Source organism: Rhea americana, unplaced genomic scaffold (genome assembly GCF_003343005.1).
Source record: "Rhea americana isolate MKP2758 unplaced genomic scaffold, rheAme1 scaffold_11, whole genome shotgun sequence".
NCBI lineage: Eukaryota > Metazoa > Chordata > Aves > Rheiformes > Rheidae > Rhea > Rhea americana.
Genome location: NW_028185150.1, coordinates 4677730 through 4699239, shown reverse-complemented (window position 1 = coordinate 4699239; position 21510 = coordinate 4677730). Strand labels below are relative to the sequence as shown.

At 37.8% G+C, this 21510-nt stretch overlaps 1 protein-coding gene across 1 annotated transcript in view; it reads right to left on the bottom strand.

The window, feature by feature from the left end:
• Positions 1-1268: 1268 nt before the first annotated feature.
• Positions 1269-21510, bottom strand: part of FRMD3 (FERM domain containing 3) — a 142588-nt gene continuing 122346 nt past the window's right edge. Inside the window, exons 13-14 of the mRNA XM_085313451.1 lie at positions 20488-20609; positions 1269-4510 (exon numbers count right to left, since the gene is read on the bottom strand). Coding sequence (XP_085169577.1) covers positions 3915-4510; positions 20488-20609 — 718 coding nt within the window. The 3' untranslated portion in view covers positions 1269-3914. The remainder of the gene's footprint in view (positions 4511-20487; positions 20610-21510) is intronic.

Below are 21510 nucleotides of genomic sequence, written 5' to 3'. Positions count from 1 at the left end.
GGCTGCACAGGGTTGTGTACTAATTAGGGGAGCCAGAGAGAGCCAAGGATGGAGAGTGTGCTGAGGAAAGGCAGTATGCAGTGTTCAGTGCAATGGTTTGGCAATCCAGGATGTGGGTTATACTTACACGTGAGAGATGCAAGAGAAGGAAAGGCTTAGGAAGTGAGGATTTTGAGAGGAATTTGAAGATGATCCTGGAGAAGAGGCAGTAGTCTGTAGCTGGGCAAAGTGCAGGGAGCGCAGGGTTGGGAAAAATCAGTGATTTGGAAGGCTAGGGGAAGCAGGAGGAAGGCTGCTTTGCTTTGTGAAAATGCTAATTGTGAGTTAAGGTTAGGCAGTCCCACTATTATGACAGAGTTAATTTGGTTGAATTACCTGGGCCAGTATTTGTAATTGCTGAGAACTGAGGAACAGGTTTTTTCCAGATGAACATGAGGAGAAATTTCTTTACTGTGAGAGTGACAGAGCACTRGAACAGGTTGCCCAGAGAGGTTGTGAAGTCTGGAGATACTCAAAACCCACCTTGAGGCAATCCTGTCTAACATGCTCTATGTGACCCTGCTGGAGTAGGGGGATTGGACTACATGATCTCCAAGGATCCCTTCCAACCTCAACCATTCTGTGATTCTGAACAGAGCCCCCTGAACCAGTTTAAATAGATGCCTTGCATGCTTCCATGTGTGATATTTACATATGTGTATTTTAGGTATCTGACCCAGAAAGTCCAAAGTTTAGTGTTCTTCTTAGGAAGTGCCTCTTTGCAGATGACGTTTCTCAGCAAACAGACCTGCTTTGCACTGAGCTTCAAACCAACTTAACCTAAAGCAAGCTCCATCCAAAAGCTGCACAGTCTCATTAGCACAACATTCCGGGCAGATCTGTCACCAGAAAGTTGAGGCCCTATACCTGTATCTGTATTCAGGGTCTGACTTCAAAGCCATACATATCCATTTATAGTCAGTGCACAGTAATTTTATTTGGGGGCAAATTCAGGACTGCGCCTAATTCTCAGATGGTAACGGGACCAACCATCAAGCTATTGGTTAATGCATCAGTACCATGCTAAGAACATCTGAAAGACTGGAACTTTGTTGGTGTCTCTATAGATAATGAGGAAAAAAATACATGTAAGATAAGAATTTTTAACAGTTGTAAGAAATCAGTCTATTTCATGTGCCAGCTAGTTCTCAACAAAATGTGTTCTAGGAAAAACAAGTTCATGAAATACCTTTCATCATAAAAAGTGTCATAATTGCAGAATGCTTTTCTCCAGTGAGTTTTTATTAGGGTTTCCTGCCATCATATCAACATACAAAACAATCAGGATGTTGACATAGAAATGTGAAATTCACTGTACAAAGATAAGGCTCAAGTTACAGGTATATTTTTTTCCCCCAGTCTTCAATGAAATAAAACCATTTTTAATTCTTCCCAGAGTTGTGTTTATAAATATTAGACAAACCACAAAATAGATTTCAAGTACATAATATTTTACAGTATAATCCAAGCACAGACAGAAATACATGATACTGTACCTATCAGATTCTCCATAATCCAACTCTATCATTCTTACTAATAAAATGCAAGGACTACTACTCTCTCTGAATATGCCCAGCCATATGCTTGTGTGTATTATGTGGTCCTGGCGCTTGAAGGTAACAGGACTGTCATAATTTTCCATTAAATTACTTTGGTAGACCAGAATATATCATGAAGGATGGGAATAATTTTAAAAGGCCAGGCCTGAGTGTATGCATATGGTTAGTAAAGGCAAACACATGTGCACACATGTTCTTGTATGCAACCACACACAAAATCTTCCAGCACTGCACATTCTGAGGTTACCTTCTCGTGCAACTGACTTACTTTCTGATAGAGTTAATACTACTACTTCTGGAGTGCTGTGATTTACAGAGATAAGACTACATTTTAGAATACAGGACAGTATTTTTTTTGTATAATTATCAGACTTAAATATAGAACCCTGTTTCTGTAGTCCAGCATGATGCCAGCTGTCTCACACCTTTGTTTAGAAACTAGAAGTGAAAAAGGCCAAATGTCTACTCTAGTTCATTCTCCATTTCTATTTGGCTGAGTGATTATTACCTAATGGGAAAGTATTGTTTAGCTGCAARTAGCATAAGATGAAATACACATCAAGTAACTAATCTGTAATTCTTCTGGGGAACAGATTGGCAGGGAGAAAAAAAAGATGAGGGGAAAAAAAAAGACAATTGTTAAATTTAGCCTTGGTTGGTTGGGAAACGAAGAACAATCCGTAAGTTTTCAGTGGAGAAAAGGAACTCATAAGAGGTGTGACTGTTTTGTCAATTAAAAACTGTGGAGAGGAAAGGAGGAATCCTGTAAGGAAACTGCCATTATCAAAACAAGAACTTACGCAGTAGGAATTACAGATGTGGTTATAAAAGGTTAAATCCAGGTCTAACAAGACAGCCTGAAACAGGCTTCCAGTTCATAAATTTCTACGGCAGAAATGAGGAGTTCTTTAGCTTAAGCAGGAGCTTTGTCTGGGCTAAGGTCAGGTGAAGGAAAGAAGAATTTTTTTTTTCCTTTTTAAATACAACCTCTATGGTATATTTGGGAACCTTCAAAGATTTTCAGCCATGGACAAGATTTTATGTATCTTCTAAGCAGTACTGGATTAACTGTAGATACACAAATCCATGTTACATGAAGCACTAGATCCTGTAACTAGGCTCATAATAATTGGGGAAAGGGTAAGTACACTGCTGCATGTAAAAGGAAGATGCATCTGTATGCACAGAAAACGTTAAATCTTAAGAGATTAGTACTAAAGGGCATCAAGGATGAAGATACATCTCTTGGTGTTTAATCCTTAAACTGTGACTCAGTAGGATACTTTCATGTCAACTGTACAACCAAATGCTTTGCTTTTAAAAAGAATATTTTTCTTCTCTATTATTTTTAAAAGTAAATCACTCATCTACTGATTTAACTAGGGTTTTAGTTTTTTGCTACTTACTATTATCTTCTTTCCATATTATGTACAGTAATTACATTTAGACTGAAGACTTACTCTCTTCCAAAACGTACTTGGACTGTCTTGTAGAGACTTTCTACACAACTGATGAAAGTGTATGACAAACTGACACAGAAGAGGAAGGATCATTACTTTAGTTCTGTTCAGTTCCCCAAGCTTTACAACTATSCTATTCAGAAATTCTTTTGATTAGTACTGGTGTTTTTTCATCTCTCCTAGGCAGCCCCCACTGAACTTTAGTGAACTTCCTTTACGTTTCTCAAATCACAGCCCGTCTGTGTAGAGCTATATTAAACCCATTCACTCTCCAGCCAGAAGCAGTTTAAAAACAAATCGCTGCCGAAACATTAAAAATATCCTAGGTGCCCTTGTGCATTTTTCTCGCCAATCTGTACATTTAAATAACATCAGAAGTTGTCTTTTGCTAAAAAATTACCAAAATACTTTAAACACATAAAACTGTAAAAATCTAAACAAAAACAAACCAAAAAACAAAAAMCCAGCATAAACATTGCTTGTATAGGCATTGGTTAGAAGAGATTGCTGCACTAAGGAGTATATTCAAAAACATTTTACTTTCATTAGATTTACTGTCATGGAATATAAGTTATGAATAATGTACCCTACTGTTATCCTGGCTTGTATGATATAATAGATGTGCAGGAAGTCTGAAATGCAATGACAATAAAAATTCCTTTTTAGTTACTGAAAGGCAACTGTATAAGCCTGTAACTAAAGCAGCTATTGAAGTATGTAAAGGAAACTTAAGAATGTCTGTAACAGACTGAGTATGAAGACAGCTACCTATTGGTGGCCCCAGGGGTATTAAGAAAAGCTGGCACTAACTGAAATTTTGAATATAGCCCTTAGTTATATCGCATTTCTTTAAAATTTAAAAGCTGCCCAGCAYGTCACTAATGAAGTTTATTTTGCAAGCCACCCACTGCCTAAGCGGGCAGTAATACTCAATATGAAACTGCTGGAACTCTGGTGTCTGACGGATTTCATGGAGGAAAGAGATTTCAAGGTCCGACTCCAAGAGAACAAGGAAAAGAGGGAACACAAACAACAAMAGTCCAAGGCCTACAAGAAGTAGTCGGGAAAAACTTTTCACAAAAGCATTCACCTCTATGTTGCCCATTAAAAAATCATAGCTCCACCTAAGTGCTCTCCGAGCTTCTTTCAGTTCTTCCTCCTCTGCAATCAAAAATGCATTTTCATCTGCTTCCAGTTCCTCAAATGAATCTGTATCATCTTTCTCATTCTCTGCTCTTGGAGAGGTATCAAAGAGCATGTCAATCTCATCATCAACTGGGGTGGGCAGCAGGCTGGTACTTGGATTGTATACCAGTTCTGAGATGGTTAAAGGTTCCTCTTTCATCTTCTCTTCCTGTTCAATGGTGAGATCAACATTCTGCCCAGTCTCCTTTACGGGGGAGCTGGAAACCACAGGGACTGAGCTCTCATCTTCCTTTGGCAACTGGATACCTAAAAAAGAGATGAAAAAAGTGATCCTAAATTCCCATTTTCCTGGTGACAAAARCCAGCCTTCCAAAAGTGTTTAGTATCAGTTGGAAAGAAGATTCTGCAATCATTTTGAATATTGAAACCTGATAGTAAACAACTAGCAAAAACCGGAAAAGCCTTTTGAAAGTTCCATCACCTCCAGAGGACAGGAACATTTTTTACAGTGCTGCAGTACACCAGCGCTCCATATCTGATAAACTGCTTGTCTGATGCAGCTGCCACTAGTAGTGGTCTCATACAAAACAGAATAGCTTATTTGCTACTGACAGTCAGACTTCTGATACAAGTGAGTATCTTCTGCATATGTGAATTGGTGTTACTGGAGTGCAGCTCATAATAAAAACATCTGCATGAATGAAGTCAAAGTGGTAAGCTGGAAAATTTCAATATAGCATGACATTAAAAAGGAGACAGCAGCTTACTGTGATAAATTCAYGTTAAGGGTATAGAGGACAAAAAGGAAAGCAATCCCACATTACAAGGAACAAATATGACTGAAACTGAGTGTTTCATCTCTGTAAAAAGCTACTTTTTTTTCTGTCAGTGATCTTTCCACTCRTCATACTAGTAATCTTTTGTCTCCCTCTACTTCCCATTTCTCCTTTTCCCTTACAGAAGAGTCTTTCTTCTCATCAATATTCCTGTATGCCCCTTTTGGCTCAAACTTTCTCAAAACTCACTACTCTTTTTCCAGCCTAGTTCTAGTCACTCAGTAGTAAATCTACATTGAACAYTAGCATGTGAAGACAGCAGGGACTGGAATCCCTTTGCTGCTAATAGCTGACACTAGCAGGAGTGGAGGGAATGAGGAGAGCCAGGCAGGCATCTGGGACTTTGAGACAAAGTGATGGGAAAACAGTTTTACATGTATTCCCATGTCTGACAATCATTAGCATCACCAGATGCTGCCTGTGTGCAAAAGGAACAGGCCATACATAAGATCATGCACTGTAGTAATATATAATAAAATAACACTCAGTTCTTTGTGTTTGGTGATGTTAAGCATCTCTCCATTCTTCACAAATGACTAATCCAGATGTAATGTGAACATACAAAATAGYAGGAAAACCAACACAACTTTACATGACTTGTCCAACAAGTAATCCAGGAAAATCATATCAAAATAGTATTTATAATTCAAATTAGCCCACTTCTTTGATTCTAGCAATAGGTCTCTATAAAAGAGAACTAAAGATTAAAGGTTTATTTAGATAAATCATTAAAGATTTCATTAAAAATTCAGTTTAGTGCAACATCAAAGATTAAGGTTCAGAGGCTTTAAAACAATAGGGTATAAAAATTTATTATTACAGAAAAACAGAAGTCATAAAAGTGTGAACTGAGCCACAGMTTTCACTGTAGTGAAAAGACACACCACTGCACTGTAAATACAAGATACAGGACAAAACTGAAAAGTAGTATTCCTGGTCATAACAGCTACAATATAGCAAAATATGCAGCTTGGCCTGGATCACAGAGAAGTTGCATCACCCTAGACTTTCTGGACATTATGGAAAATTCTGCATTTCTTGAATGACAAGATTGTTCAGTCTCCCCCTACTTTCTTTTTCACTGCCCTCGTCCCCCCTCCTTCAATTTTACATTTATCATGACTACAATGCTCAGGACATATCCATAAAAATCACAGTTTCACAGTAAGTGACACCAGATCTGTGCTCTACCAGGTCACCCAGTAGCAGATTTGTCCTGGGCCAGACAGAGACACATGATCACATTTCTGCTACAGCCACAGTACAAGATGTTTGCAGCTTTATGGTTTTATTCGTACTCTATGTAACCTCCTGCAGGACCAACTGTAGAAATCCTGCTGGTAAAAGGTAACAATAGTTTGAGAGTGCGGGCTACAGCTCTAGGAATCTTAACACCTTGAGACACTTCCTCGTGGAAGTATCTACTGCAATACTTTCTTGTATGCTAGAGATCCTTGCAGTTGCCACAAAATCCTCCAAATAACCTCGCAGCTCTGTTACTCTTTGGATAGGCTGGAGAATAAACTCAGTAAGTAAAGTACCTGYTAAGTACCCCACTTCATACACTTGCTACAGATTTGGTGAGTGATGCCTTGATAATATCCACTAACTTTGAAATTATGCTGAATAAAATAACAGTTGAGGTGAAATGCTAATACATACAAAATACACAGTTTATTACAAATACTTCTAAAAGGTGTATACAATGACAAACTAGACTTATTTGCATTAAATTTCTCTTTGAAGAAGCTTGACTGACAAGACAGCTTTCAGAATTCCCTTGGTTGTCCTGAGTTTTATGCCTTCGGTTATACATGTGCATTTGACAAAGCCTCTTCATTACTGGACATCACCCTCAGGAAGCATCCCCACTTCAGTAGCACACATTAGCTGTTGCAGTTGATTTCCCCTTTGAAGTCTTCAGAATGGCCCAGACAAACCTCTTCTCCTGAAATTTATCTTTTTTCTTGCTTTCTAGAAGGTAAGTTGGTTATACCTTCAGGTGAGGTTTCAGACTGTAGCTAAATCAATATAATGGCTAGCTGCCACCAAGGGACATTTCTTCATCTAATCACTAAGTGAGCCAATCTGTACAGCTAAAGTCACAAAATAATTTAGATTTTCCTTTCTGGGTTAGTTCTCCACTGTTTTTTCTTTCTGAATTGGCTTGTTAAACGTTCTCATGAGTGCTAATAGCAGCATGTTGCCAGCAGTGGAGAGAGAACAGGATTGCTCTTTTCAGCAACAGCTAGCCAGTAGGTCTGCCTAACTGAAAGGAAACTTTGCTCTTAATAATAAAAAATAATAAAAAAAGCAGATATCTCTTTGTTAGCCTAATTTGACTGGCTTACAAACAATTCCTTGACTCAACTACTCTGTCTTTTCCCTTCACAGTTATTTTAGACATCACATTTAAACATGAAAAATGTTTTGCAGTGGAACTTTTTCAGGTGATAAGAGATCTGAGGTGAACCTGCTCCTGTAACAGTTGGTAAAAATGGATCATCAAACCATACTCTGAAGCTATCTGAGAGTGCAGGGACTCCTGGGATCTTGAATATAAATGCCAAATTCTTCAAACTTTCTAGCCCAAAATGAGTCATCTACACATATATTTGATACACAAATATAACAAATTTGCTTTTCAGAGGTACACCACTTCCTTTTAATTTAATAGGAGTAAAAAATACATTGARCTGCTTACTTAAGCAGCTCAATATGGATTAAGCAACCTAATTTTAAACCTCCCAAATTTGAGAATTCTGGCTATAGGCCTCCCTATACCTGCTTAGATGCCAGGTCAGTAATATCCATGCTTCATGTTTCTTGCCATCCAGAAAACAGCTGCCACTTCCAAAGAAAGGTCACCTCGTATAATAATTCTGGGGCCTTCTCTCCTTCCCCAGAGTAAATTCCACTGTGCATAACACACATAGTGACCATAAACAAGAAAGATCATACTAACATTCATTAATATTGTTCCTTTCTCAAAGAGCTGGCAAACTTTTTTTGACTTTGTGATTAACCTGCAGATAKAAGGCAGTTGAGTAGCCTTTTCAGATCAGTGTTTTCTAAAGAGGTTGTATTAAATTAGAATATGCCACAGTCCTAAAGCTTACTATCCACTTTATGGTCTATTTTTCAACTTGAACTACTTATTTAGGAGAGTCACAATCAGAGGAAGGCATATATGAAACTAAACCAATTACTACTGTCAATCCATGCTAGCCATACGCATTTGTTACATGGCAGTAAAAAAAAAAAATATACCCTATTTTGTTGTATATGTCAGATTTTGACAGAAAAGACATGAATGTAATGTTGTTACAGCTTGTACCATTTACAATACTGAGACTTCTTAAAGAGGCATATGAATATTACATTGAAGTGTAAAAATTCAAAATCATGAGATTTAACCACAATAAATATTCCAATAAAAAAGTTTAAAAAAATCTGAAAAACTGACTTTGTTACTTTTTAGATATGTTTCAAAAGYGTCAGTTATCTCAAGTAATGAATCCAAGGTTTTTTAAAAAAAAAACCTCGAAGACTGAGTTCCAATGGAAAGACAGAACACAATCTAAAACAAGTCTGAAGCCAGCGATCTTTAATCAGTTCTGTTACACTGCTGCAAATCCTTTGCTCTTATTCATACATTGAAATTTTTTTGCTGTCACCTTTATAAAGCTACAATTTCATATAAATTTTTGGGCTAGATTTTGAAAAGCCTATTGTTTCTTTAATAATGGTTAGATTTTATATTGTATTTGGATTTATCTGACTTCAGTATTAAAATACATGTGAGAGCATTTTTTCCTTCCTTTCTTCATTTTCTATTTTTACAGGCAGTTGTATTCCATAGATCAGAATCTTTCAATACATGTTACTGGTATATCAAGTAAAAAGGTTAATTTTTATTCCCTACATTATGCATCTATTCCAAAGGTTTGCTACCTTTTTCTGGCAACTATACGAGTTTTACAGAGCAGGAATGCTCTCAACTATGCTAGCCAGAACTCTRTACTGCTCTTCACTATACTCCACGAAATGCTGGGATGGCTCCAAATCTCTTAACTTGCTACYGCAGATAAGAACAGGAACAGCTGAATAAAACACAAGATTTACAGCGGTTGTATGCTGTGAACACGAACATGCAGGAGGTCTGGCATAAATGCTGGCAGCTGCTCATGTTTCTCAAGGGCCAAAAACAGCAGCTGAGGATTAGCAGGGTGAAGGGCTGCCCCAGCTCCACTGTTCTGAAGTAACTACGTTTGCTGGAAATAAAGTGTATATCCCAGAAAAACATATGATAGAAAATTCAATTTGTACATTGCCAAATATACTGCACAAAGTTTTATCCACCAGACAGGCAAACACAATTGCCCACCTGTAAAGGGCTTGTGTAGGAGAGAAGGGAATGAGTGTGAAGACTTCCTTCTCTTAAACAGAGACACAAGTCAGATACTGACCAGAAAGAGGAGAACAAATGTATTCTCTACTGGGAATATTTTATATAGTCAGGTAAACAAGAAAGGCCAGTCAGGATGCAATAAGAACAGTTCCTTCCTATGCCTTTTATGGTTTCATCTGACATACTGTGTATTCCTTTTCCTATTTTTGATGAGAAMGAGATTCATTTGTGCTATGAACAGAGTGAACTTGTAGAGAGAAAGAGAGGGTAACTGCCTCACATGAACAAATTGCATAGAGGTCACAAAGGAAATGTTGGAAAGGGAAACAGAACCTTGATCTCCGCTAAACTCAAATATTCCCCTACACAAGATCTACATTAAAACAAGGTCTGTATCATGGCCAGACGTCCAGCTCTTGGACCCAGGCAGGTGCAGATCCCAACCTTGCCCACCTTTTATGCTCAAAAAATTAACCTATCTTTGTAAGCAGAGTAAATTAATGAGAACTTTTAGTAACACTGTTTTCAGACAGTGATCTGGCTTTCTCACATAAGTTGCGATCACTGCAACTGCAGCATTACAGCTGGTCTCCAAACTGTGTCATTTGTCACAGTTTTCACCTAACATCAAGATACTGCAGCTACCAGAGGCTGCTGCTCTGCTTTTCACTGCCTGTGAAGCACACCCGAAGTGCGCATGGTACCACCAAAACAGAGCGCATGGTACAGAAGGCCATAATCACCCTCTGTGCTGGAAGCAACCCAAACCAGCACTGCTGACTCCCTTCTTGAACTTGGATTAAGCAGAAAAGGGGTAAAAAGAGTATCAGAGTTGGGGAATGGTACAGCACAGGAACAGGAATGCAAAGGCAAAGCATGTGCACGCCAGCAGATCAGAGAACAGGGAGGAGCTGATCATAAGACTGCAGCGATGACGTATCCAGCGAAAGTCAAAACCAGCAAGGCTGTGAAGCACTGGTCACCAAAATGAAAGCTTAGCACCTGAGGAAGGACAGACAGGACGTTTTCAGCATCCCCACTCAGCTTGTGTCAGCACTTGTATAAGTCAGCGTTGTTCTGAAATGGTCACATGCAGAATGGGCTTTTCCAAAAGAGTTATATGCACCTCTCCAATCACCTAGAGGTCTGCAGTACAAACCAGCTACAGTCCTTAGGTTTTATATGCTGATACATAGTTTTTTTGAATATGTACACCAAAAAGGATATCTCAAGGATATCTTTTTTCAGTTTTGCTATTGAAATTTGCAGCAATGGAGTAAGGTTCATTCTCACAGATACCACTCCTGAGTGGTGAATTCATTACGTAAAGGCAGCCAGGAGCTGTTGCCACTCAGAGGCTAGTCACTGCAAAAAGCAGGTTCTCCCGTACCTGCTACACTTGCTGCTTTTGATTTTCAGATGCTGGCAGGTATGAAAATACTCTGGTCTTTGTCAGAGCATCCTCAGGTAATTTCCTGTAAACATTCATTTCTAAAACAGAGAGTCAAGATGCATGGAAAAATCTAACTATATATGCAAAATATAAAAGGCAAGCAATATCATAGAAATGAAAAAATGAAAATGAAAAAAACATCTTTTAAAATGTCTTACTGCATTAAGTAAGTGGAGACAGATTGACAGACGACTAATTCATCTTTGGCAAACAAAAAAGTTAGTTTATAAAAATAAATAAAACTTTGTTTTGGTTGCTTTCCTGAACAACACTGAATACTTTTTGTTTCTTAGGATGCCCTCCTGTTAGATATAGTAAAAAAGAGATGAGAATCTGGCTCCTATTTTTCCAGTATTATTATTCATTGTATTGTATTATTCAATATCTAGTAAAATAGATATTTAAAAAGTTATGATCTGTTAGCCCTATTCAGTAAGCATAGTAAAAAAAGCTACAAGCTAAGCAGTATCTTCTGGTTTATTCAATTAACATTCAAAATCTGCTAGCAACCTATCTGCTAATTTAAGAACTATTTAGCTTTTTCAGAAATTATCACTCTTACAGGTACTTCTCCCCATCAGTCCAAGAAAACTACAAGAGCAAAATGCCAGTAATTAAACTGTTAGCCATTAAAAAATAAATCCACAATTTAAGATATTACAACAAATTTAATTTTTGTCTCTCTCATACTCCATTTGCAAACCTTCTCCCCTCAGCAATTCCTCCTTATTCTCTGCTGTACTTGACGTATTATTGTCATTCACAGTACAGTTTGTTTCTTTCCCAGTAATCACTATTAGTATAACAAACCATCAGTATAACAAACCATGACAAGTTAGAAATTAGCTTTTTCTGTAGAAAATCATGAAACTAGCTGAGCAAAATTAAATTTAACTTTACCAGCCCTTCTGGCTGTGATCTTGGATCCATGCCGCAGTAATCGAATGCTCACTTCCTTGTTACAGTGGTTAACCATACGCAAATGAATACTTCTCTTGGTTTGGATTTTTACAAGACATTTCACCATTTTGACTATTAATTTCTCTTCTCAGTCCTGTGAAGGCTCAACCCATACTGCCTTTGACCTTTTAGTGTGTTTCCACTGAGTTTTAGAAGACCAGCAAGTTCCTCTCAATGAATCAAATGACAAGCTTCTAACATGGCCAACAAAAATATCCCAGCAGGGAACAGAATGATAGGTTATTTTTAAACATTTCCAACTGCCTCATAATGTACAATACAAACGTCCACAGCATCCATCTCAGTTAGCAGTTGCTAGCATAACAGCTGAATCACACATAAAGCATAAAAATATCCAAGACATCAGTGCAATGAAACAAAAGACCAGCATTTAGTGCCTGTTTTTCATAATGACACTATTTTGTTATGAACAAAATGACACTGTAGCTATTATTTTTCTAAAGAGCTTTGATTTGGTCACTGATGTCAATTCCCTGCTATTACCTGGAAAGTACTTATGGAAAAATGCATAGTTACATAAGGAAAAAACCTATCATCTGCTTTAGTCAGAGGGGAAACCAGTAAGATGAAAATGATTTAATTTCAAGGCTAGCATCAAACCTGACCTGCCTGTAAATAAATGAGAAAAGAAAAATCCTGAGTTTGGGGGAAATGTCTACCTCTGTATATGTGCTCCAGTTCTGAGCTGTGGACAATTATTGAACAGATTTTGTATCCACCGGAAAGACGGGCTGTTTTAGAAGGCTGGGCACTGCAGTCTCTGTCCAGGCTGCTAAAACAGGCATGATGCATATACGCTGACTGCGGATAACTTGCTCCAGCTGGAAACACCACAGGCATAGCGTTGCGTTGTCATACTGCGAAAGGCGTTCTTACTGGGCCCACTGAAACCACAAGTGGAAGGCGGTAGTTTCTAACCTCCCAGAATACTTACCTTTAATGTTGGAGATGTGTTGTGCTGTTGCTATCTGATGTTCTTGCTCTTTGTGCCATGGTACTACTGGCACGTATGCAAATATATGGGAGAGAAGAGGGAAAGGGGAATGGTCCTGCAAATGTGTGTTTCACACCAAGCACTTTCTCTCATGAAAGGCATCTGCTTTGATGGAGCACCTATATCGTAGTTCCTTCTCCTCCATCCGGCCTAGTTAATATCAATTTGCAGCAGTGCTCTTTTTCACTGCTTCCTCCTGCCGGGCAGATGCTCCACTACTACTTTTGGGGCAACCCCTTTCCTTATTCCCAGGCAAGTTGCTTGTGGGGCTTTAGAAAGATCAAATGCCCTTCCACTTTCTATCTCCATTTTGTCATTGCTTCAAAGGTAAGATTTCTGTGTGCTGTTCTCGTCTTTATTCTTATTGCTGTTGTGGCAACCAAAAGCATATCATTAAAATCTCACCAAAAAGGGCTGAGTCCTCATTGTGTACGTAGCTACAAAACTGCAAAGCACCACTTCTCTAAGAAGTATAATTACCAACACATTTTAAACATCCAAAGGAAAGCCTAGCTGAAGAAGCAAATGTCACCTGGACAGAGGTAGGAATCATTTTAACAGAATTATATTCATGTAGATKATTATACATATATAATTTATATTTTATGTGACTGTGTTCATGTAAAACAGAAATGGGCAAGATACACCCAATGAAGCACATACTCAAAACTAAGCGAGATTTATTCTGAAATCATGCAGTTGAGTCAGCACCTCTGTTTTTACTACTTTGTTCTCACCAAATAAGGAAAAGACCACCTCACAGCAGAAAAGGCTTTGCATGACCTGACATGTTTTTAAGMAAGAGTTTTCCAGACAAGGAAGGAGCCTGTTTCTCTCTTGCAGAGCCATCTGGGACTCTGGTTGCAGGAGAAAGCCAGGAAGACAATGACTCCAGTCTTAGTAACTTACTGATTTTGCAGCTCTTGCCACTCTCCTTCTTCCTAAATGCAATTGTAGATACTGATTCAGCTGCAATTCCAACCACTGGTGGAAATTACATTAGTGAGACCCTTAGCATTCATGCATACTTTCAGTGGAGGTTAAAAATGSTGGAGTGTTGTAACTTCTCTTAAAAAGTATGATTTTAAAAAAAGCAAAAACAATCCCCATCCAACAATAGAAAACTAAAGGCTGATAAAGGCGCTCTTAGAAACTTGTATGCTTCTTCCCTCTGTCAGTGAAAATAGCAAATGGGAAACTTCTATTCAAATGTAACAGTTCTAATATATTGATGAAAAGGAAATGTATCATCTGTCCTCAAGTTTTAGAGATACAGAATTACAATGACTTTTAGTTTTGTTTTGAACAAAAACAGTAATCATATTTTCTGAACATAATGCCTCATGGTAAATATCTGAAAATCTGAAAATATGTAATTATGTTAGAAAAGAGAGTTGGCAGAGCTTATTGTTAGCATTAGATACTGAAGATTACTTGAAGGAAAAGGTTTGCTGTAAAAAGGTTGATTTCAGACATGGTAGCACAAAATTAAAAGTTAGATGACCATGCATCCAAGTTCTTTTTTTGAACATAGACAAGAGGATGCACATAACGATGCACAAATATCTTCAGATATTCCAGAACAACCTTTGGGAGACTTTTAGAAATCTGCAAGACAAAGTGCACAGCAGAGGAAGAAACTTAAGATGACCAAGCTTTATTCCACAAATGAGATAAAAATCTCATTATTAAAAAATTACCAAACAATTAGGAGGAAGGTCTATTATATATAATCTGAATAGAGGATGCTCATTTTGGTCTTTACTAASTTTAATGGAAAAATTGAAAAATTTAATTATCTATCTAGACTACAAAAGTCTAAAAATGGAACTGTTATTTTATTTTGAAAAGCCACTAAGAAATMTGATAGCCTCCTGCAAACTACTTTTCTTTTTGTTATTATTATACATACATGCACACCCTCCTGGTACAACGAACTCACAGGAGTATTTCTTCTGCTAATTTCAAGAGGAAGAGCAATTTGATGCTCTATGACACAAGACATTTCACAATTCTATCCATCTGATCTATTAAGATAAATTGTTTCATATAAAACAGACACAATTTTAAAAATACACATGTTGAAGAGCTGCGAATTACTTCTACTCAAAAGTAACACTTGGTATTAAACCAATCTTTTTTCTAATAAAAAGAAGTAATGTAACAAGACTGATCTGTGCACAAGAAAAAAAAAAGTGGACTGAATTATCTGTTATGTATAAACTTGACAAGTGAACAACTACATAATATTATTTTGTATTTCACTGGCCTATTTTTAATATATATGAGACTATTAGGCATAAGTGGCCAACACTTCACGTGTTTTTGCCTGAGCTGCATCCCAAAAATTCCATATGTAACTGCTACATACCTAAAGCTTACACAAAATTCACCAATACAGTCAGACAACTAGACATATATAATTGCTGGTGTGTGTTCATTCCCATATATGGTTGTCAGATGCAGCAGACTTCACATAATAGAGGAAAGCTATCATTAATACCAATTAATGCTGTCGATATTGTTTACATCCTTAAGTGATATGCAAAAATAAAGTGTAACAAAACATGCAGCAGCTCCAGATTTTTATGGACAAATCCATTTTTGACAGACAGCTAACATAAAGGAAAGAATAAGAGTGCTCCATAAACTACACAGATAATACAGCCTTTTTTTACCCCTCTCCCTCTCCAAAAAAGTCTTTAAAAGCTTGCCCAGTTCACTGACAGCATCTAAGAAGTGTGAAACTCTCTGACGGGGAAAAAAATTAAGAAATSTGGACCTTAAACCAAAGGAATTTAGGATGAATCTGCATCATCACCTGTTTTGTAAAATGCAGTACAAGGTAGATCACTCAATAGAATGACTGCAGCTTGCCACTTGCATTCCATTCACTCCAAAGTCACAAGTCACTGTCACCAGGAAAATAATTTATATATGAAACCTGAGCACACATGTATCAAGTGGCTTAAGAGAATTCTTCACCACTTTGTCAATACATAAATATTCTATGACTCAGAGAGTTGTTTTTTTTTTTTCTGGAATATTCAAATTTGTGAAGTTGTGCTTGCAACTGGTGGTGGTTACCAACCACCTGCCAAATAACGGCTAAGTAATCAAGAGAAGAACTAATCTTTATAACCATTTAAGTTAACAAAAGAAGGCAGCTGTACAGTTGTTACGGTGATACCAAAAAAAATACAAACATGTTCAACTGCACAATGGTAAAAACTTGCCATGGAGCAAGTCCTAAGAACCTAATTTGGGCTTCTGCTGCACAGATGAATCCTGCAAACAAATTTCCGTGTACAACTTAGAACATTCTGCAGCGAGATGTCTTCAGAAGAACGTTCATTAGGTTCGAAAGGTAAAAATGACCTCTCCAAGCATATCTTATACATGTAAAATTAAATTCCTCATGATAATCTTTTATGTAGGATAGTCATTTTTTGTTTTCATCCATACACTACCATGTCTCTTTACTCCTCCTGAGGCATAAGTAGAAGGACATTACATCAAAATAAGAGTCACAAGCAAATAATGTGAAAACATGAAGAATTTTGAGCATTTAATAAGGAACTGAGAACTAACCTGCAAAACCTACAGCACGTGGACTTCAGATCAATTTTCTGAAGACAGACATAACCAAGTGGAAAAGGGAAGGAGATGCTGCAAGAACATGGTGGAGTGTAGAGAAGCAATATACAAAAATGCCATAACATTACAGGGATGGAAGGAAATCACATGCCAAAGGCTGTGGTGCTGATGCATGAAACAGTAACAAAGTCTAGAGTAGAGACAACTGAAATGCAGACATTAGAATGCCACAGACTATGAAACCACAGAGATGACCACACAGAACAGATAAACTACTGGAAATGAAAACTTACATGAATAAAAAGGTGAAAATAAAATGTTAAAGATGCCCAAAGAGAAAAAATTACCATTGTTTCTGGAGAGAGATCCCTACCTCACAACATCTAAGGAAAACCTGCAAGAACATTGTGCAATTGAGTCATAGAAGACAGGATATGATTATAATGATGTAAAATATTTGCAGTTATTACCGGAAAGAATCTATAAAAAATGTTAATCTAGAGGAATACTGTGCTGCCTTTTTTTTTTTGGCAGCTTGAGACTCAAGAATGAGAATCCAGAGCAAATGTCTTTAAAGTAATTTTCATTAACTAAATAAAAATGCATTAACCATCATTTAATTTATATAATCAGTGAGTCTAGTCTGAAAACTACTGCCAACACCTAACATATTTCTTAAACAAATCTCTACAGTTCTTCAAGGCTTTCAGTAAAAATTAGACAATTTCATCTGGCAGAAGAAAAGCCTCTTTATATATGAAATATGCTCTCCTCAGTCTTGCAGCTCTTCTATCCCAGGTATGGTAAGCTAGGATCACCCAGTTTAGATGCTGTATAGCAGCACTGGCACCTGGAAGCCACTACACCATCAGTGATGCACAAGCTCCTTGCTCCTGAATCCCAGCTCTGAAATCCATTAACACTTGGGTGCCAGTGGCTTGGACAGAACAAAAATACCATTGAAAGTATGATCAGAACCTGCTTATTTCTTAAAAGGTAACTCTTCTGGGCTTCAATCGAGTTTCCTTTGGTGTACTTACTATCTAATTTGCTAAGAAAGGTCTGGTGCATTGGTGGTCAATCTCTGAATGTAAGGAGACACATTTAAGAATACCAGTTCAAATCTGGGTGTTTAAACTAGTAATTGCACACCTGTGTATGGCCTCTAAGTGCAGATTTGTGGACACTCTTGAAGAATGACGTACCAACAGACAAACTCAGGATGTTTTTGCTTGCTGTTCTAACAAAAAAAAATTTCATTACTTATCTTCAATTCAAGAATTTATATTCAATAAAATATCTRTAACAAAAGTATTGTGGACATCCACTAGCTTTGTTCCCACACGTTTAGTTTTTTCTGATCACAATGTTTAGTCAACATACTCGTTTTTCTTTTACATCAGCAAAACTTGGAAAATTTGGACTTCTTTGGAGGAGCTTTCATTTCAGCATGATAGTCATGGCATACTTGTAAAGATCAAATTTAACATGTAAGAACAGCTTAATTTTAATTACTTCTTAATATTCGTCGCATTGTGTTTATTTTCTACCTGAAAAAATTCTCCTATGGAGAATGAAGCAGGCTGGAGTTGTTCAAAATTTACTGAATGTTTCTTCTGCTAGTGCTTTGTTCCCTAGCAACATTCAAATAATTCGCACATAATCTTCCCTCTCATCTGGTAGTTTCTGCTAGTTCAGTTTCATACCTCTGAGATTGGGCCAACTCACAACTAATCTCTCCAGCAATTTTAGGAAGAACAGACATATATTCAAAACATCGATTAATCATTAGACCATTGTCGTTTTGGCAGTGTATTTTGCTTGTCACAGAGAAAGATGATTTAAATATAGGAACAAGCTTTGCTCTGCTAAAAGAAGAAAACATGCACTCCACTGACTGTGCAAGGAGTGCATGGCAGTGGGTGCTACTCCTAGCTCTGCTACGGAGCCACTTGGGCCTGTCTGCACAGCACAGCATGGTGTCTTGTGAAGCAGCTGGAGCATCTATACGCACGTGGCAGCACCTTACAGAAACATTAGTGKGGGTTCTTGAAGCTGCATCAGCTGACCTAGATAACACAGAGGCAGCTGAACTGCCCCAGAGCCAGCTTAGGGATGGCTACACCGTGCTGCTCCACACAGTGTCAACAGGGCCACTCCAGAGCACCCCAGTCTGTCCCCACCACAGGCCCCAATGTTTAGAGATGCTGAGGCTGATTCACACCCGTAAAGCACTAAAAAACWTTTGCTAACCCAGCTAAGCCAATTGTGGGGCTAGCTGTGTTTCCTCTTCCTGCCTACAAACTCCTACTCCCACCCTTGCCTTGGCAAAGGACCTTGCATGACTCTCTGAGATGAGCCCGTCCAAAGCAATACACTTTACATTTATTATATTTTATTATATTAACTGTTTGTACCAGTTCACACTGGGGTGATTAATGCTGGTGCAAGGCAGAAGACAAGACTCCGCTACAGAAGGATATAAGAGTGTGTGTGGGGAGGTGGGAAGAGGGCCAGTTTCAGTGTCAGTGAACTGTTAGATCAGTTCAAGATACAATTTGGTACTACAGCTAAGTTCACTAGAGGAAACTACTGTATGAGAAGTAAGTTCTGTTACTTAGCAGCAGGAGGTACTAACTATGTGTAAAACATCTTACAGGAAACCACCCACYGGCAAATATTCATATTGATCTCAGAGCTAACAACAATCTGTGTAACTAAAAAGAAACAAGTTTTTTGATCTTACAAGATACATATTTGAAACATATCAGCACTCTCTGGTGAGTACACAGCAATGGTAAATTAGCAGTTTTCAAAAATGGATTTCAYTGCTTAGGATTGTAAGTGTGGCACAAGTGCCTTCACAATGAGCAAGCTGTTGTTACTCTGCAATGGYGATAACTGCCTAGCAGTAAAACAATGCTTGGTATTTGGCTGCCAGAAAGCAAAATTCCCATAAAATAGAAGTATTTCACAGCAGAGATAAACAAATAATTAACTACATGAATTACAAGTTAATGAAATTAACTACCTGTCATTCATCTATTACTGCTACTTATTATGATCTGAATGCACAAACAATCTGATTCTTAGCAAAATCACTCTGTTCTTACTAAAGTTCATGTTGAAACTCCAAAGAAGGAACAAACCATACGAATCCTGTAAAATAAAATTAGGACAGCCTCCTATGAAAACGAACACACTTGTAGAAGCTCAGCTGTTTTCTGTTTCCCATGCTTGGACATTGCAAATGATTTGATCCACAATAAAGCTGCAGCAGAATTCATATATGCCAACTTGTGAAATTCTATTAGTTCACTGTATTTCAACTGAGAAGTAGTTGGCTTTTTTTGGTTGATTGGTTTGGAAAACTAGAACCGCCCTCATTTAAACTGGCCAAGATGTTCATACCATTATTTGTAAAGATTGCATCTCAGAAGGATAGGTGCTGAATGCGATTTTCTAGGTGTCAAGGAATAAGCAAACACATGGAAAGCTTTGTTTAAAGCTTTAGTTAAAGCCATCTTCAAATAATGTCCCTTTGTATCAATGGAGTTAAATCAGCAGAGAGTTTTTCCTAGCATTAAAATAAGGCAGAAATAAATGTAAAAGGGAACCAAGTAAAACAATGTACCTGACAATAAATTGTCAACTTTCACCCCCGAGTAACTGCAGTACATGTTTAGTAAAATGGTTCTGGATGTTGAGACTGTTTAGTTTCTGTTAAGTTCCTTTCACATGACAATCTCTGAAAAGGTATTAGATACAGTAAATTTGACACTYTTAACCTTCCTCCTAGAAATCTTGCATGAGTTTGGTGCACAGTTCTTAGAGCCAGAGATCATTTCATAACACAATGTGCAAAGACTTAATGATGTGGCTCTTAAATRGAACCGTTACATATTTTCCATATACTTGAGTCAGTAACACACTTTTAAGTTTTCTTCATATATAGTATCTTCATAATAAGTATTTACAGAGTATGGGGCAGGAATCAGGTAGGTGACTCACCTTCATCTAAAGGCACCTCTTCCCCCTCGCCTGGGGAAGGAAGGAGGGGCTGCAGAGGTTCCATATTAATTATGAGTTGCTTGTTCAAGGAGGGAGAGCTGCGACTCTGGGTAATGCTAGTTCTAAAACAACACGGAAAACAGGGTCAGTTTGTTCATAAGGAAACAATTACAATCATATCTGGCTCATCTCAGAATCACTTTGCATAAAGTATGATAGACCTTGAGCTATCAAGGCTGTGCATGTTGAATGCCGCTTTTAGCTGTGTTATGCTGCRTGCTCAGCAGATGTAAACTTTTCAACATCTGAAGTTTAAGAGAAGGCTTTGCGCAGGTGGATTTCTGCTTATGCAGCCTAGCTCCTTCTCATCTCATGCAGGATTGCTGTGTGTGGCCCTTCTCCACACTGTACAGCAGACAGGATTATTTGGCTTCAAGGAAGGGGAAAGTAGAGAGGATACAAATCAATTTGCTGAAGTTGCTCYATTGCTTCTGGGACTGGGTCAAACATTTGCAGTGGTTTGAGCAAAGCAGAATAAAGAATAAAGCTGGAACAACTCTACCCCCTTCAGTCAAAAGACAAGTACATCTTTCATTCTCATGCACCTCAGACACTCTCTCTACACTATGCCTTCAGGACCTTAAGCTGTTTTTCTTGCATTTCTTACTRGGTTCTAACAGGCTTTCCTGGTAGCAGGTGTTGAAATTTTCAAAAAAGTTGAAGGAATGCTATYRATTCGCTTCAGTCATGCAGCTCACTAGCCTAAAATCATATTACTGAAAATGGAAATAGCTCTTTAAATTAGGTTATCTAGGACATACATGACAGGCCTGAAGCAAGAGTCCTGCTGAGCCATTTACATTATAGAAAATTTATTTTTGACAAAAGCAAAGATGAAAGAGGCTTCTATTTGACTTCAGACAGTACACAGCTTTGCATTCAAGATGGGCTAGGAATACTGTCCATTCCCTGGTTTYTTCATTTATCCTCAACTTTCTCCAGATTATGCTCTGTCACAAAATC